Below are 19233 nucleotides of genomic sequence, written 5' to 3'. Positions count from 1 at the left end.
GTCATCTACTCAGTCCTTCAGCCAACAGTGAGTTGAGCTCTAAGCAAAGCACTGCAGTTAGATGGCAGATATTTTTTACATAGCTGGAGGGTGTGAGGGCAGAGGTCTGGGCCGCAGAAACCCTGCACAGTTTCCTCTAACTCTTACCAGGGGAGGGGAAGGAAGCAACCCTCTGTTGAGCAATTAGCTATGTGTCAGGCATTTCTACTTGTGCTGTAGTGGCAGGCCATCCATGCATCAGCTGTGGCCACCAGTGATCTGATTTGGACTGGGCCATTGGAAGGCTGGTTTATTAGGATCAAGTCAAGAGGTCCCAGGAAACCTGCTGAAAACAGTCATATCACCTTACAGCCCAGAAAAGTGTCAGAATCTGGTAGCCAGCTCCAATGGGGAGCATCCTAAACTAGGTGTTTGTTGGTAGACACCAACTTTTATGACCTTAGGCAACATCAGGAATAACTTAATAATGCTCTCTCCAGAGTTCAAGAGAAAAGGACTAAGCAGACATAAACAGCACACCAGCCCCTACCCAGCCGGTACTTCTGGAAATTGCATGTGGGTGAAGCAAGGCTGCTTCCTCCTGCTCCGCTTATGAGAAATGACTGGCTGTTCTCCTTTCTCAGTATCGTTCTCACTTTAAGAGTTATAATACAAAGAAGGCAAAGTGCAGTTACTTTCTGTTGGTGTTTTCATTGGAGCAACTATAAATGGAAAAACAAAAAGGCATAGAGAAAATGGTGGAATAAAATGTTAAACCGTATAAAACAAGTGGCTTCTGGTTGCTAACTAGATATACTGAAAAATAAATGAAACCAGAAAGTAGACTTGCAGCATTTTCGATGTGGAAGAAACTGGGCAATCATCTAGCCAACTCCCTTCGTTTGTAGAGAAGGAAATAGACCCGGTGACATCCCGTAACTTCCTCAGAGTCTCACAGCCCCCTAGTGGCAGAAGTGGCCTGAAACTCAGATGTTTCTACCTATTGCCGATTCCAAACATCTGTCTGTATTTGCAAGTTAATATGGTGAGGCTTATGAAGCAAGGGCACGAGTCACTGTCTGTGAATACTTCTCTTTTTCTACCCTCGGTCACCAAGCTGGCTGGCTGGGAGCCCAGACCTGGGGCTGTGGCACCTCGGGCCCTTCTCTGCCATCCCTGTCTGCAGCCTGAGTTCCCAGCGGGATTTGAGGGTGCTTCTCTTCTGAAGACCCCAAGGGCTGCTCCTCACTCTGTGATGAGGAGAAACAAGATAACGTGAAAGGCCATGAGGAAGGTACAAGGATCTAGGAAGATAGGGAGGAAAAGCCAGCGGATCTGGAGCAGGGGAGCAAGAGACGGGCTGGAGGGGCCTGAGGGCCTAACGTGGCTTTCTGTTTAAATGCACAGGGCTCAGAAATAGAGGATTCTTGAAACTATATTCCACTGTTCCAAAAGGGAAAGTGTATGGGAGAAAGTCACAGCTCAACTACAGTGTAATCCTAGATCTTGAAGTATAGAGGTGACGTGGGCAAAGAATGTGTAATCCAAATTTGAAAGTGTGCATAATATTTAAAATTATCCCCCAACTTCAATGCTTTATCCTGGTTATGAAGATTCTTAAAAAAACATGTAAATGAATTCTTTTATATGAATCCATAGACACTTTTAGGAAAGTGCCACTGAATAGTCTTTTTTGTGAAAAATTATCTAGGATTTATTTTTCAGATATGCAATCTTTCTGAACTTCAGTTTCCTTATCTGCAGAGGTAATAAGGTTATGGTGAGAAATAAATATTGCAAACATCTCAACCTTACACATAATAAACGCTTAAAACGATTGCAACATAATTTAAGGGAATAGTATGTAGGTATATACGTGTGTGAAATATCTCGCAAAAGAAATAATTGCATTAGAGCCTTTAAATCTTAAAGGCTTAAAACTAATCTTTCTCTACTCACTTAAATTCTAAATGTTAAAGCCCCTTTAGATAAATACTGGTATTAATGTTTCAGATCTTTTTGTTTAAAATTCTCTTGAACATTGTTCTTCTGTGGCTTTCCAGAAATATGGCCGAAGCTACAAGACAGGTAATAATAATACTGTTAACAATTTCTATGACAGCCATTTAAAATACTAGGCAGGAGGGATGTCTTCAGTCCCTGTTCTTTCAGAAAAACAGCCTGGACATAGGAATTTAGAGAGAAGCCATGCTTCTCATTCCTTATCAATGTCATTCCTTAGTCCTTCTGAAAAAGTGATCCAAGATTGGTAAACAGCACATCACTAGCAAGTGTGCTTCTCATTGTCAGTCTGTAAAATCACTGTACTGTTAGTTTGTAAAATTATTTTTGCTTTATGTGTGATTCTATCTCATTTAGCAGCCATAACCCTGCCATTATGTTATTACATATTATTATATGTATGATAACATATATATCAGGTACATATATAATTACCTCTGATCCACTTGCATAGTTTATCATGAAAATTAAACTAAGGGGGAAAATTTAAACTGGGAGAGATTTGAAAGGAGAAAAAAAGCTATTTTTATTTCTTTTAGGCCTGCTTCTGTACCATTTATTATTTTCCTCATTATATCTATTTTTTATTGATCAAGAATCTTAATCATAAAAAAGTTAAGTTACTAATACAAATTGAGGCATACATGGGGGAAAAAATCTAGTGGTCCCTGGCCCAGTAAGAAGCTTCATTTCTGTTTTTGTTCTGTTTGAGTAAATGGATAGCAATGAATTCCTCCTGTCTTATGAAGTTGGGGAACTGACCTCCTGAATTGATTAGCTGCAGAAGAGTGACCAATGGCCCTGCCAACACTCTCAGCACACTGGGAGATGCTGGGTTGTTTCCCTTCCTTAGCTAAATACATTCTTCTTTTTAAATCTGAAGAGGTCAGATGGTGGAAGGAAAAGGAAAGGTTTGAGGTCTCTTGGGGCAGGCAGTAAAAGATATAACAACAAGATCTTGTATGCTACTGGTATTTCTGGAAGTGTATTAAGTTTCCATGCAAGTCTTAGCCTCCTTGAGGGAGTTGTGATCATCCCTTTCCATTCCCTAAATCAGCAACAACAGCTGTGCATGCATGTGAGTGTGTGTGTGTGTGTGTGTGTGTGTGTGTGTGAGAGAGAGAGAGAGAGAGAGAGAGAGAGAGAGAGAGAGAGACTGTAACTGCATAGGCAGCTAAAGTTGGGGGGCCAGGGCACATAGGGCAGAGCTAGGGGTTAACAACCTCTCGAAGTAGATGGGGGTAATATAAGGCCAGAAAGGACGGATAAGAGCACAGAGGTTGCTGAGGGTTCTTTGGCAGGGAGAGGGATTGGTTGGTTGTCCTATTCTTGCCTGACCCAAAGCTGGTCATCAGCCTGGATTCTAATTCCTTTCTTAAAGATTCTAGAATGCCAATGTTACAGTGAAACCTTTCCACTTTGGCTCCATCTAGGACACCTTTTAAACCAATGCCCACGTCACACTCTACCTGAATTGGTGGAGAAACATGAAAATGCATCCTGGAGAACTGTGTGAGAGTGAGGCTTAGCTTTTGCCCTGCCCCACTCCACACCCATGAGCAAAGAGAGTTAACCATGATGGTCAAAAGGAGAATGCACATAAAAAGAACAGAAGATGTCTCAGCATTGCCTGGAAATAGGCCCATGCAGCCAAGAAACAAGCAGTTGGACTAGCCAATGACTTTAACTGGGCGTGTGGTAAATTGAAACACAAAATTGGCAAAGCGTATATCTCTGTATGTCTATCTGTGGTTATGATGTCGGGTGTGGACTCAGGGTTAACAGGTTGAAGGGCCAGCTTTGCAACCTCCTTGTTGTGAGGCCCTGGAAAATTTGCTTTGTCTTTCTGGACCAATTTCATCTTAGGTAAGTCAAGAGTAAATAATTCAGCACAATGCTTGGATCACAGTAAGCACTGGGAAAAGGCCAGTCAGCTGGCACAGTGGTGAAAAGGGCTCAATGTGCTCCATTCATTTCCTCCCCCCAAAAAGAGTGAAGTGGAGGTATAGCAAGAAAGGTGCTACTACCGTAATGTGAAAAAGTTCCAGCTAAAGATACTGGATCATTTCTCACTACAGGGAAGCCCATCATATAAACACCCACTTCCATGGGTGTTTAGTGCCTCGTATGTCACAGTGCCCTTGTTACAAGGCAGTTTCACCACATGGAGTGTGTGTGCGGGCACAGGGGTGGGGGCATCATTATAATGGGACCTCCAGGGTTCTGACCCTACCATGTGAAGCTATAAAGAAACAGGTAGGCAGGCTTGCTTATAGTTTCTCTGTATATATACATATAGGTGTGTTTCACAACCCCATCTCACCCACAGGCTGCTGTGATATGCTCCTACAAAGGAGCCTAGTATCCCACTGAGCCAATTATAGAGTAAATTTCTTATCTGTTATTGCAAAAATATATATTTAATCGTGAATATGAGTATAAATTCTTCTAAAGGACTGTCTCAAATTTTAAAAATCTAGAGCTGTGTAAAATTGTATAAGAGTAAAAAGGAATAAAGAAGGACTTTATTTGGTAGATGATAAAGAATAGGTAGTTTCTGCCCTGTGAGAGCTTACAATTTCAATAACATAAACTCCCAAGAGAAAGCATGGAATCTTATTGTTTTAGAACTTCCGTGGGGACTAGTTTGCAAATGCAGTTTAATTTCATTTGGTATAAAATAATTGAGCATGGTTATTAGTGTGCAGCCATAAAAAATGAAAATTATAAAGTTAAAAGCAAATAATACAATAAACTCACGAAGAAAATCTCCCTCACTGGTGATCAGGAAAATGGGAACTAAAGCAGCAAGATTGGTGTGACTGTACCTACCTGCGAGAGAACCAGGCAAAATACCCAATTAAAATTTCTATTACTATATAATAGGGTTTCTCAACCTCCACAGTATTGCCATTAGGGCTGGGTAATTCTGTTTTGCAAAGGCTGTTCTGTGCTTTGTATATCCCTGGTTTCTATCCAATAGATGCCAGTAGCACTCCCCAGTTATGATAACCAAAATTGTCTCCACACACTGCCAAATGTCTCCGGGGTGGGGGTCGGGGGGCATAGTCAACCGTCATTAGAGCAACTGCTGAATGAGAAGGGAGAATATAGATGCTCGAGACAACTTGCAACATCTGCCATAAGCTTTGTGTTATGTCCCCCAAACAGTGCTTAGCACCGAGGTAATATTTTACCATTAAAAGTGACAACTCCTTTGCCAAGAAATGTAACACTCTAAGATTATGTGAAATCCGATTTGGGTTAATTCTAGAAGGATGAAAAGTCATTCCTTTCTTATGTGTGTCTCTATTAAATCTAAATTTGTATTTATAGCAAATAAAAACAGTTTTTATTTGAATATGCAAACAAATGAAATATTCTTCCCTAGTGTGTGGAAATAACGGTGCCACATTTATGATGAATGTCTTTACTCTAAACTGTAATATTTCTGAAAGGCTACATGACAGCATTCATAATGTTGCTCTATCCTAAATCAAAAATTTCATCTGTAGTTGATGGCATATCTTTTTTAAGGGCAATTAAGTGTGCATAATTTGCCACCGCTGGATTACGAATACCTGAAGAGTACAGTACTTTCCGTTAATGAGAGTGTTTGCTTAATATGCTTTTCCTTCCCAATAAGAGAATGTGCTTCACTGCCAACCATATTAAGATGGAGATAATTTATAAGAAACCACGAAACCTCTTTCCATTGTTCTGCCTTTTCTATCAAATTTGGAGAGGCAAATTTTCCATCAAACAAGTGGATACACTGGTATCTTGCTAAAAGGCCGCTTAGTGAAAAGGGAGAATGAAATACAAAGTGCATCTGCCTTGGGCTTCTTCCACGGGTGTTTAGTGCCTAGTATGTCACAGTGACCTTGTTACAAGGCAGTTTCACCACATGGAGTGGGTGTGCGGGCACAGGGGTGGGGGCATCATTATAATGGGACCTCCAGGGTTCTTATTTTGGAAAATGTAGATAGCTGCAGGAATTAGAAAAGTGGTTGCCAACCATGAAAGTAACAGAATACCATAAAAGTCAAGACTAAAACGACTCTTCCTGGGAGAGGAACCATTTTTATCTGCTGTAATGAACAGAGATTGTATGGAGGGACACGTGGTAGAGCTGGGCCTGGAGGAGTAGGTAGGAAACCAAAAAGGGAATGGAGGATGACACTGAAGGCCTGCATGCAGGTCAGTGGATGCAGAGACGGGGATTCACACGGCAACTTTAAGTGGGACAGTTGAGCTAAAGTTGTGGGTTTGCGTAGGGGCAGGAGGATCTCTGGTTTGTGGCCCAGACAGCAGACTGTCCACCAGGATCTGCACTCTCCTCCAAAGCACAGCTGCATCTGGAAAACGGCTGCTGCAAAGCCAGCCCTCCTTGCACCTGGGTGGGGCTGTACAGCTCGTCCTTGCTGGTGTCCCATGAATGGGTCTTCATCTGGAGGGCAATGAGCAGATAGTGTGCTCAAATTGGGTAATTTGAAGGGAATTTAAGAAAGGCACTGTTTGCAAAGATGTGGGAGAAATGCAGGCAAACCACAAGGGATAGTGCAGTATCTTCAGGCCAGAATGTATCTTGTTACCTCCCTGAGGCATGAAGGAGTCAGAGAATGGTACAGTTTCTTTCTTTATTATTAGTTTTTTTTTTTTTTTAATTTAAGTAGATTTAGGAAGTACAAGTGGCTTTTTTGTTACATGGTTGAATTACGTAGTGGAGAAGTCTAGGCTTCTAATATACCCATTACCTAAATAGTGCACGTTGTACCCAATATGTAATTTTTCATCCTGCACTCTCCTCTAATGTTCTTCCTTCTGGGTCTCCAGTGTCCATTAAGTCACTCTGTATGACCACACATTAGCCACTGCTTAGCTCCCACTTGTGAGAAACATGTGGTATTTGGTTCTTTGTTCCTGTTTTACTTAAGAATAATGGCCTCCAATTCCATCCAGAGTTGCTACAAAAGATGTTATTTCATTCTTTTTGATGACTGAGCATTCCATAGTTGTGTATGTGTGTGTGTGTGTGTATGTGTATATTCTTTATCTAGTTATCGGCTGGTGGTCACTTAAGTTGTTTCCATATTTTTGCAATTGTGAATTGTGCAGCACTACAAACATATGGGTCCAGATGTCTTTTTTATAAAATGACTTCTTTTCCTTTGTTTAAATACCCAGTAGTGGGATTTTGCTGGATTGAATGGTAGGTCTACTTTTAGTTCTTTGAGAAATCTCCGTGCTGTTTTTGATACAGGTTATATTCATTTACATTCCAACCAATAGTGTATAAGCGTTCCCTTTTTACCACATCCATGCCAGTATCTATTGTTTTTTGACTTTTTAATAATGGCCATTCTGACAGGGGTAAGGTGTATCTTGTTGTGGTTTTAATTAGCATTTTACTAATGATTAGTGATAGATTGAGCATTTTGTATATGTTTGTTGGCTATTTGTTTCTCTTCCTTTGAAGAATATTCATGTCTTTTGCCCACTTTTTAATGGAGTTATTTGGGTTTTTTTTCTTGCTGATTTATTTGAGTTCCTTGATTCTGAATATTAGACCTTTGTCAGATGGATAGCTTGCAAATATTTTCTCCCATGCCATAGGTTGACTATTTATTTTGTTGGTTATATATTTTGCTGTGCAGAAGCTTTTGAATTAGGTCCCATTTATGTTTATTTTTATTGTATTTGCTTTGGGGGTCTTAGTCATAAATTCTTTACATAGGCCAATGTCGAGGATAGTTTTTCCTAGGATTTCTCTCCTAGAATTTTTATGGTTTCAGGTCTTACATTTAAATTTTTAATTCATCTAGAGTTAATTTTTGCAGGTGGTGGGAGATAGGGATCCAGTTTTAAGTCTTCTGCATGAGGCTATCCAATTTTCCCAGCACTGAGCATGGTATAATTTCTAGAACTCAAAATAAGACTCACTTGGAAGGACCCATAAGAAAAGAGCTATAACCTTCAGAAGGATACAACCAGACTGAATCAAACCTGCAGGGATGGTGAGATGGAAGTAAGTTCCTTGAACTCACCCTCAAACCTCCCTACAGTCTTCTATCAGGGTGTCCCATTGGCCAAACCCAGCTAGAAACCAGAAGGCAAGGGAGCCTCTGACGTTGACATACAGGTGAGTGCCCAGGGGCACAGAGCAGGGTGGAGAAGAGTCGAGGAACAGACCTGGGGTAGGTATCCTGCACTATCTCTCCCTCTCAAAGATAGTAGGAAGTGGACTTTCCTTCCCTGGTCCCACTTTCCCTGTCAGCCAGCTGGATCTGGAGGACTTTGCGACCAAGGATATCAGAGCCACAAGGATGCAAGAGCCAGCCTCCCGTGTGCCACCTGACAGAGGAAAGGGGACCCCCATTCAGGAACACGAGCCGTGGACTATGCCTAGTTACGAAAAACGTCTCCAGGCCGGGCACGGTGGCTCACACCTGTAATCCTAGCACTCTGGGAGGCCGAAGCAGGTGGATTGCTCAAGGTCAGGAGTTCAAAAACCAACCTGAGTGGGACCCCCGTCTCTACTATAAATAGAAAGAAATTAATTGGCCAACTAATATATATATATATACAAAAAATTAGCCGGGCATGGTGGTGCATGCCTGTAGTCCCAGCTACTAGGGAGGCTGAGGCAGAAGGATTGCTTGAGCCCAGGAGTTTGAGGTTGCTGTGAGCTAGGCTGACACCACGGCACTCACTCTAGCCTGGGAAACAAAGTGAGACTCTTGTCTCAAAAAAAAAAAGACTTCTCTTGAATCAAGACAGTAAATTTCAGGGGGTGTGCTTTTTATAGCAGTTTGCATTTGAGGATTTATTGATTATAGCATTTAGCATTAACAGGAATTAGATTGTAGAAAGTTTTGAAGGCCAAGCAAGGAATTTGGATTTTTTTTCTACAGATGGTCAAAAACCAGTGAAGGTTTTTATGCTGGGAGGTGGTATTAAAAAATAAAAAGCCTTGGAATGATGAGCCTGGCAATCACGTGGCAGGGGGCATGGAACACAGTGAGCAGTCAAGTGATGCAGCCGCCCCAAACCGCATGTCATCAGCAGGACCTAGGAGTCAGTCCAGGACAGTATAAGCTGAAAGGATGCAAGCATGTTAATCACATTCCAAGGTGGGGAAGGGGGTGCTCTAAGGCCAGCCAAATGGTCACCCCAGTCTATGAAAGGGCTTGGCTGGCCCACTGTGAGATGTGAAAGAATAATTTTGGAGACAGCTGTTGATATGAGTAACTCCCACAAGAGGGAAGGTTCAGAGAGGCTCTGCCCACCACCTCAAGCCTAGGGAAGGGGCTTCAGTGAGACCACTGAAAAATGTGATATGTATTCCCTGGAGCCTGGGGGATGCAATAGGTTACAGTATTTTTCTGGAAAATTGAAAGGACATGAGCATCATTGGTCAGCTGCTCTATGATAGCAAAAGAGGCTTCCTAGGGAGTGTGGGGAGACTACTTGTCCACTCCCAGAGTTTCGGGACAAATGACATGTGACTAGCATGGGGGTCATCCCTGATCCTGTCCACCCGAGGACCTGGGAAACAAGAAGAGACTAGTAGTCAGAGAAGATGTGTTCTTCCCCTAAATATGAGAATGCAACAGGCATTTGGAGGGGAGAACTGCAGACCCCACAAAAGGACCCCACAAGAAAAAGAGATGTGTACACATGACAAGCCTTTCAAGTGCCTGGGACATCTTACAACTGTACTCCTCAAAAGAGACTTTTCCTGCTCCTCTCCTCCTTCCTCCAGTAACCAGTCAGAAAAGGGAAGAAAAGCCCGCTACTCCATTCCCCCACTGGAGCTGGCTTGGGCCAGGCAAGCTGGGGGAAGGGGAGACAGTTACTAAAGGTATATCCAAGCTTTTTATTACTAAGCTGGACTAGACGTACCAAGCATCTATACGAGTTCATTTTTATGGATCTGAGACAAGAAATGAAGAGACCATCTTCTTTTTATTCTAGGAGTCACCATAAGGGTCATAGACCTGCCCTAAATTTCAGGCTGGAATAGGGGCAGATCTAAGCTCGAAATACATTTAGAGGAATAGTGGGAGACTAAACTGAAGCTGTTTATGATGACACTTCATAAGAGCATAGTAGTCACATGGGCTCGTAACATTGAGGGCTTGATCTAAAAACACAAAAAGATGAGCAAATACCAAACATGCGTTCGTCATCCCTCAAAATGTATTTATAAACATAGTAACAATACCTTCATCGGAGGACATTTCCTTTCCTATATAAAACATAGCACTTAGAAAATCTAGGAAGTAGAACTGAAAAGCAAAAATCACCTAATGTCCCATTATCCAGAAATGTACATTTTGGTCAATGTCCTTCCTGTTTTATTTCCCTCCATGGAAGTGTATATATACACTTATGGGTTTTTCCTGTTCAAATTTGATTATCTGATTATTATTTTGCATCCTGCTTTTATAACTTAACATTTTATTTTTCTGAGTTGTAGAACATTTTTAAAAATATGGTTAAATGATGGCATCATTTGAAGTTCATCAAATAATTTTGTTGAATATTCTAGATCCAGACTTAGATTTACATATGAATGAATGATATGAATGAGAGAAGAACAGAGAATTGAACCCATAGCTTTAAATATCCTATCAAGTTGTAGCATTCGTATTATCAAACAAAAGAGCAACTTGTGCAGAGTGTTGTCACTCCTTTCTTCAAACTCTCTTATTTTCTTTGAAGCCATTATTTTCTTCCCACTGCTGCAGTCACTCCCAAGTCTCCTCTGAAAGTTCTCCTTCTTCCATCCAGTCCCTAAATGTTGTTATGTCTTAGGGCTCTTCCCAGACACCCCCTCTTTTCCTGGGCTGCCTCATCCAGCCTCTCAGTTTTCAAAACCATTCATATGCTAATAACTTTCAAATCCAAAATTTAACTCAAACTCCTATTCTCAACTCCAGACCTGCATGGTAACATCTCCAGTTGGATGTCTCAGATGGAACCCTTGATCTTTGCCCCAAAATATGTTCCTTCTTCAATCTCCCCAACTTGGTAAAGCAACCTCAGTTCATCCATTGCTCAAGGAAAATGCCAGGAGACATTGCTGCTACTTTTCTCTCCCTCGTTTCTAGCTCATAGCAAGTCCTGTCTCTCTCCCTCTAAAATACATCTCAAACTCAACTCTTCTGTCCATCTTCTCATTGCTCACCCTTCTTTTAGCCATCAGCATCTCTGTATGAACCACTGCAACTGCCACCTAATCACTTTCCCTTGTGTAATCCCTGCAATGTGTCCTCCAGAGCCATCCTCTTTTAGTTAGAATGCTGATCCCTTACTCAAACACTGCCAGCCCTTGAGATGGCCTGGAAGGTACAGATCCATCAGGCTTTCCAATCTCTGGTTCTGACGTTCTGCCTGTTGTCCCCTGGTTTACCCACAATTCTTTGCTTCAGGTCCTTGAAGCCTTCTGCTTCTCTGTCCCTGGAAGGTGACTCCCCAAATCTCCTGGTGTGCTGTCTCTCTTTCCCACCACCCACACGAGTCCAGAATGTCAATCCTTGAAGGCAAGGACCCTGCTCAGGTCATTTATATATCCCCAGTGGACACACAGCCAGTCTTTGCTGATGTGGCCTCCTGACTGGCCCAGTCTCACCTTTCCAGTCCCAGCCCACAGATCAGTCCCCAGACTGACCTCTGCACACTCCGCCATTCTTAAGTGAGTCCTGCCATTCTGGACTCAATCGCGTCACCCTGTGCCTCTCTCTGTCACTGAGTCCAATTTGACATTATGTATGTGTATGTTTCTTTGTTTAATGTCTCTATTTCCTACTAGACTAGAAACTCCCAGGAGAGCAGGAACCATGTGCTTTTTGAGGCTCATGCTTTCCCCAGAGCCTACAGACGTGCCAGGCTTGTAGAAAGTGCTCAGCTCTTTGTTAAGTGAATGAGCCGAACCCAACTGGATGGAGTTCTGAGGGGAGCCCCTCTCTCTGCAGGAGGCAACACTGTAAAAATTTCCAGTGTCAGTCCCACAGTAGAGGAGTTCAGTTCCCAAAATAATGGGGCCCCAAAGAGGTTCCTGTCCTCATCCCTGGAACCTGTGAGTATGTAACCTCACATGGCAAAAGGGACTTGGCAGGTGTGATTAAGTTAAATATTTTGAGATGGGGGGATTGTCCTGGATTATCCAGGTGGGTCCTTATAAAAGAGAAGCAGAAAGATCAAAGTCAGAGAAGGAGATGTGATAGGAGAACCAGAGGTTGGGGGAGGGGGATTTAAGAATTCTGCTGCCATTAAGGATGGAGGAAGGGCCATAAGTCCAGGAACTCGGGTGGACTCCAGAATCGTGGAAAGGCAGGGAAACATTCTCCCCTCGCACCTCCAAAAGGAAAGCAGCCCTGCTGACACCTTGATCTTAGGACTTCTGACCTCCAAAACTATAAGATAATAAGTTTATGTTGTTTGAAGCCATTACATTTATATTAATTTGTCATGGCAGCGATGGGGAACTAATACAAAGAGGCATTGGATAAATGATTCAAAAAACCCAGAGGCAAGAAGCGATTCTACCTTCTCTCAGAAGGGAGTAGGCTTGCCTGCCCACAGCTGTGCATGTCCGCAGTCCTACAACCAGTGTCATGCACTGTGTCCCTCTTTCTTGTCCCTTAATTCTCTCTTGGGGACAAATAAGTAGCCCCTGTCTTGTTTCTTGAGTGTAGGTTTAGAGACAGGAGGGAAGACCCCGGGCTGGACGTGAGCTGTAGAAATGATGGGCACAGTCAGCATCTGCCTGCCCAGACAAGGGTCACCTCCGTGCTGTTACAGGGTGTTACTGAGCCATTCTTTATGGCCTAGGCCAAGGCACGTTGTCAGTGAATATCTCTAATTTAGAACTAGACTCTCTAGATTTGGCGAAGGTTTGACAAAAATAGACCTCCTGAGAAAAAAGAGAAAGCTTTGGACCCCATGCCTGGAAAAAATACACACAAGCAGAGATTTTCCTATGCAGTTGTTAGGGGTTTATAAGGTCAGCTTGCTCAAAGCATAAAATATGTGTTGATTGTGGTATCTTTTTTTCACATGGGGTGTAAGAGGCAGGGAGGGGGTAAGAGTACAAGATGGGCATCCAGTGTCAAGCTAAGGGGTTTGAGCTTAATCCTGCAGGGAGGGTGCAGAGGACCCATTAGAAGGTTTCAAGCAGGGCAATGACATGATCAGGTTTGTACTTTTGAAAACAATCACTCTGGCAACATGTATATTGGCTATTACCCTATAATTAGTTCATCATATCACCTTAAGGGAAAAAATGCTGTTGACATGAAATGTTTTAATACTTCCTTTTAAAGCCAGTGATATCAGATGGCATATTAAGTGATCTAATTTCATGGACATTGTGCTGTAGAAAGCAGTTTCCTATAAGGTCATTAAAAATCTTATTGTTGTCAAGATCATTGCTCCCCATTAGTGGATTTGCTTAGGCATTTAGTCTTGTTACTGTCATCATTATTATGTCATTGTTCAGCTTCTATCAGATCCATCTCCAGCAGAGAAAACCCAGGTAAGTAAAGCAAAGTGGTAGAACTCTGAACTGGGAGTCTTCTAGAAGCCTGGAGTATCATTCCTGGCTGTAGCACCACACTAGCTAAGGGATTTAAACCAAGTTAATCTCCCAGAACCACAGTTTCTTTACCTATGCAATGAGCATTATAAGGCCTACCTAGCTAGGTAACATTTGTGACAATCGAACACAATCATTAAAAGATAGTGCTTTGAAGACCATAACATACCATCCACATGCAAGCTGACATTCATTTTACTGTTAGTGTTACCATATCATACCCAAGCAAGTTTCAGTTAGTAAAGAGAGCTGTCAAAGTGAAGATTTGTGGTTTGCCTTTGAGATATTATATGCTTCTGTCTTTCTCCAAGTGTCAAATACTTTAGAGGTTTTTCTGGTATCCAGGCAACATATTGTCTCCACTTAGCCCTTGCAAAGTCCTGAATTAAAAATAGACTTTGTTTTGCTGTGCTCTGAAATTTAAACCTATATGTTTTAAAGGAGTCAAAGCCCCCCTCCCCTTGGCTCTAGAAAGGGAAATGGTCATGTTCTAGCACTTTCAGAGAAAACTGGAGGGGCTCGGTGGGTGCCGCAAAGCCATCGACCACCTCGTCTCACTGGTCTGCTGGTGGGGTCCTAGAGCAAGGAAGGGAGCTCTGGTAGCTGAGTCGCAGGGAAAGAACTGCTGGTTCTAGAAGCGCCGTCACCAGTGCTTCACACAGAAGGTCTTTGTCACCATCATGACTACTAATCTGCAAATCAGAGACTCCAGGTAGCACTTCCGTGTTTTTTTTTCACAGTTTTAAAGCACATCTGGCCCACTATTAGGCCAGACCAGATGTCCAGTGGGGAAATGTCAGGTGATGAGGCCTTTACTGCCGATGGCTTAAGAAACCATATGCCATAGAGAACATAACCGGACATTTCTATGAAGCTGACAAATGTACTTTTTTCTATTTTATTTTTTTAATTGACAAAAATTATATGCATTGTGTACAACATGATGTTTTGAAATATGTCTACATTGTGGGACGGCTCAATCGAGCTAGTTGACTTGAGGTAAGTATGCATTACCCCACCTAGTTACTTTTTGTGGTGAGAATACTCAAGATCTGCTCTCTTAGTGGTTTTTAAAATACAATACATTGTTATTAATTAGAGTCACAATGTTGCACAATAGATCCCTTGCATTTATTCCTCCTGTCTAACTGAAATTTTGTATCTTTTGACTGACATCTTCCCAACCCCCAACTAGCCCCGAGTAACCAGCATTCTACTCTCTACTTCTGTGAGTTTAGCTTTGTTAGATTACATATATAAGATACTTTTTAATTATGCCCAAATGTATCAATGCTAAAGCATTTGGGGAAATGGGGAGGAAGAAACTTTGAGGTGTCAGCAAAATACCTCCGTTTGTTGATAACCCTATGTTCCCAGTAGTGACATTAACGATGGTGTTTATACTGGTTTACCAAGAAGTTTACAAGTTTTTCTTTTGCTTGCCTGTGGTTGGGTATGATTAGAAGCAAATAAAATGTGTTGTCCCTATTTCATCAAAAGGAAAGGCTCTCTTAGAGCTTCTTACTTTGTTGAGGTCAAACATCCAGACTTAAAATAAAACTTCCAACTTCGATTCCAGGTTTGATTCGAAACCACAGCAGAGGAAGCAGCCTGGGCTTGGCAGTCAGTTTCTGCCACATGCTAACAGAGTGACTTGGGCAAGTCACTTCACCTTGCTGAGTATTAAATCCCCTCCTGTAAAAGGGGGATAATTGTCACTATGTTCCAGGGTCCTGGAGAGGGTTAAATGAGTTAAGAGATTCTGACGCTAGAGACAACAGAGTAGAGTATGCTTGTTTATAGCTTAGACTCTGAGCTCACCCCTCCGTAGGGGCGAGCCCCAGCTTCACCTCTTCTCTAGCTGTGTGACCTTGTGTAAGTTGCTAAACCTTCCCAAGTCAGTAAAACAGAGACAATAATAGTGCCCACCTCATAGAGTCGTTGTGAGGATGTAAGAGTTCATATAACCAGAAAGCACTTAGAACAGTGCCTGCCATTTCATAAACACTATTTAAGTCTGTGCTATGATTATGATAGATTATGATTATAATTGTTGTCATCCATATGTCAGGTGCCTGGCACAAATTAGTTGTTCAAAAAAGATTAATAACTACTTTTATTATTTCTCCCATCAGAGCACTTGAATTTTAAGTACTCTGAAAGGAAAGTAATATTATAAGTCGGTTTCTTGGTTTAACTAAACAGATGTCAATGGGATCCTTTCTAAAATCTCCTTCCTTCAGGGACTGAAAACTTAATTGTATGCCATACAAGAAAGATTTTTTCCGGTGCTCCTTAGAACAAGAGAAAATTATTGGGCCTTACCCCAGGTCTTCTGGATCAGAAATTCTAGGGATGTGGAATTAGCATTGTCTGCATTAGCAAGTATTCCCAGTGAGTCTCGTGTTCCCTAAAGTTTGGGGACACCAAGTATACATCGGTCAAAACCTTGACTGCCTTCTACTGCCAGGGCAAGACAACACAGAGTGGGGCATTCTATCTGTTTGGCGGGTTGTTCTGGCCCAAGAAGTGTTAAAACAACTGTCATCATGGTGATTCCTTGAATTGAGCAGAAATGTCATGGGAAGCAGAGTCAGGGAGGGAAGACAAAGCACTTTGAGAGCATGTGTGTCTGTGGAATGTTTGGGGTGTTGGGGTCCTCTGGAAAGTGCTGATGTCACATCTTGTGTCGTACCACTGAATGATGGATGGGATAAGAGATGCCTTTTGAATTTTTATGCAAGGTTAAAATGAGGAAAATCCATTTCAGTCTTTCGAAGTCAGAGCTACTGGTACAAAAGGTCACTGACGCCAGTTGGTGGCATTGCTGAGCTCAGAGAGGGAATATTAAAATAGCAAACATTTTTTTTTAAGCACTAGATGCACTATGGGCTTAAGTCTCAATATTTTGCCATCTTGCTGCCCTGAGATTTTAAATAAATGGCATGTGAGAAAGGAAAAATACCAAGAGATTTTTCTACCTCCCGAAGGATCAAGGATGTAGATTGTTGTCCTCACACTAAGGATAACATAATTTTTACAGTGGAATAAGCAAAGCAATTAAATGATGCCTCTATTGGGAAAATAATTGTTACCAGTTGTATGTGGAGGAGAAAGATCAGTTCTGATTGAGCATGGACATTTCAGTGAAGTCAACAAGTATTTATTGGAGACCCAGCCCTTTTCTAGATGTGGTCTGCTTGAGGTTTAAGTGTAGGTGACTGAAAATTACAGTGCCTTGGGAAAGAAAGCCAGTCTTGGAAGTAAAGTGGAGAGGTTGTAAGATACTAGGTTAGTTCCGTATGTGCTGCATTTGTGTTGACAGAGCAACATCCAAATAGATTGACAGGATCTGAGAGTCGTATGCATAGAAACAGTGTTTGGATTGATTACCTAGGTAACTAAGAAGATCTGAAGATCAAGGACCAAACTTTTAGGGACACTACAATTATAGCAAATAGAATATGAGAATTCAGTGATGAAATAACAGGAGAGACCACCAGAAAAGCTGGAGGTGGTCCAGAAAAGCAGGATCATGTTCTATCATGGAAATCAAGAGGAGAGATTTCTTCAAGAAGAGAGTGGTGTTCTTTGGTGTTTAAAGTGTGTAGAAATAAAAAAGAATAAAGCATGGGGAAAGGTGGGGTCAGGTGTTGGATTTGCTAAGTGAAGATATTAATTTAAAAAGTATATTTTCCATAAAATGGGTGATCTTTATCACATTCATTCAAGTCAGGGTTTTTCAACCTCAGTGATATTGATATTTGGGGCTGGAGAATTCTCTGTGGTGGGGACTGTCCTGTGCAATGTAGATGTTTGACAGTGTTCCTGGCCTCTCAGCTCAGCACATGTAACTCCTCCACCGCCAGTTGTGATTACCAAAAAATCTCTTCAGACATTGCCACATGTCTCTGGTTAAGACTCACTGATTTAAGTATTTATTTAGCTCCACTGTGTATATGGTTCTACCTTAGGTACTGCAGGACATAAAAAGCATGACACACTCCCACCATGAAGAAGAATACATTCTAATTTTCCTAAATTGAGTCATTCTGTTATTTTTCTTGTTATGTTGGTTAAAACTGTGTAGATGTATACACATACATATATACACACATGTATATATACATATACACATATACATGGCAGTTATCATCCAGGTTAACATGATATCAATTTAATTATGGAATGATATTAGAAAAATAGTAAATTGGAAATATTTTCCCAAAGCTATATGTTTTAGCACAGATCAATGTTGGAAATTTTGATTATGGCTCTATAGCAACACTAGTGAGTGAGCAATTTCCAAATTAATTTCTTTGTGTATGCCAAAGATTCAAATTATTTTTTGCTCTTTTCGTTTCATAGGAAGATAAAATACTCTTACTAATCCATAGGTATGCTATAGAAATTCTCAGGTTTTTTTTTTCTAAGTGACTGTACCATTTATCTTTGGGTAGAAATTAAAATACTATAGATTAAGTTCTTAAAACAAAGATTGGCATGTTGGACTTTAATTTGACCTTAGCAACATTTGTAGGAAAGACAATCACAAAAAATAATTTCATGAAAAGGAGGATCCTTAATATTTGGAAGAGATTCTCCATCAAAATAGTAACCTACCATCTTCTCAAACCTCAGTTTCCTCATAGTTGAAGAACAAAAAAGAAAATCTAACCTGCCTCTCCTGTTTTTGTTGCTTGTAACAGTGAACAAGGCCCTAACATTGAGACCCTTGGTTCTTTTTTTGCAGACTGCGTCATCTGCTATCAAAGGTGCTATTCAGCTGGGAATAGGATACACAGTGGGTAATCTCACTTCCAAGCCAGAACGAGATGTTCTCATGCAAGACTTTTATGTGGTGGAAAGTGTGTTCCTACCCAGGTACGAACATTTTCATTTGTGATGATTTTCATGCTAAGGAACCTTTTTTGTGACAACCCCCTATTGAAGGACTTTCCTACCATGTCCCTGTTTACATGTACTAATTTATATGTTGGACTCGGGGGGGGGGGGGCAAAAGCAGTTCAAATGCTTGTTACTGCCTGTTGCATCAGGTTGCCGTGCAGTTTTTATAAGGAGATGAGGAGTGGGCTTCATCCATGGGCCAGTTGTAATTAGTTGCAATGAATGCCTGGAAAGACCAGATGGAGAAAGATGTTGAGATTCAGTGGGAAAGAGTGCCGTAACCACAGAGTGATGTCTTCCAGGGCTTTAGAAAAAGAGGGCTTCCACGAAGCGGCCACTGGTGCCAGCTTTTTGGATCCCTAATGTAAAAAATCAGGCTGGTGGGCCCATAATTGGGCCTCACATCTGAATTCAGTCTTTCTAGCTTCTCCTTCCACATCCTTTGCAATGACTTTAACTTAACTTTCCTCCAGAAAACATACAAGAATTCTGCTGTTTTGACACCACATTTGCAAAAACAACAAGGTCACCCATACGTGTTGCCTTGAGCTTTTGTCATTTGTTTGGGGTGGGGATCAATTATTTAAAGAATAAATACATCAGGATATGGATGGTGGAGATGGTTGCACAACAATGTGAATGCACTTAATATCCGAGAACTGTATACTTAAAAATGTTTATGTTGTGTGTGTTTTACCACAATTAAATAAATAAATAAATTT

The 19233-nt window shown here is 41.4% G+C and overlaps 1 protein-coding gene across 6 annotated transcripts in view; it reads left to right on the top strand.

Moving 5' to 3' along the window:
• PIP5K1B (phosphatidylinositol-4-phosphate 5-kinase type 1 beta) overlaps positions 1 to 19233 on the top strand; it is a 282554-nt gene that overhangs the window by 136772 nt on the left and 126549 nt on the right. For all 6 annotated transcript variants that reach the window (XM_012736933.3, XM_012736976.3, XM_012736925.3 and 3 more), the window contains one exon: positions 18357 to 18487. In XM_012736933.3, coding sequence (XP_012592387.1) covers positions 18357 to 18487 — 131 coding nt within the window. The remainder of the gene's footprint in view (positions 1 to 18356; positions 18488 to 19233) is intronic.

Source organism: Microcebus murinus, chromosome 12 (assembly GCF_040939455.1).
Source record: "Microcebus murinus isolate Inina chromosome 12, M.murinus_Inina_mat1.0, whole genome shotgun sequence".
Classification (NCBI taxonomy): Eukaryota; Metazoa; Chordata; class Mammalia; order Primates; family Cheirogaleidae; genus Microcebus; species Microcebus murinus.
This window is presented reverse-complemented; position numbering and strand designations above follow the sequence as displayed.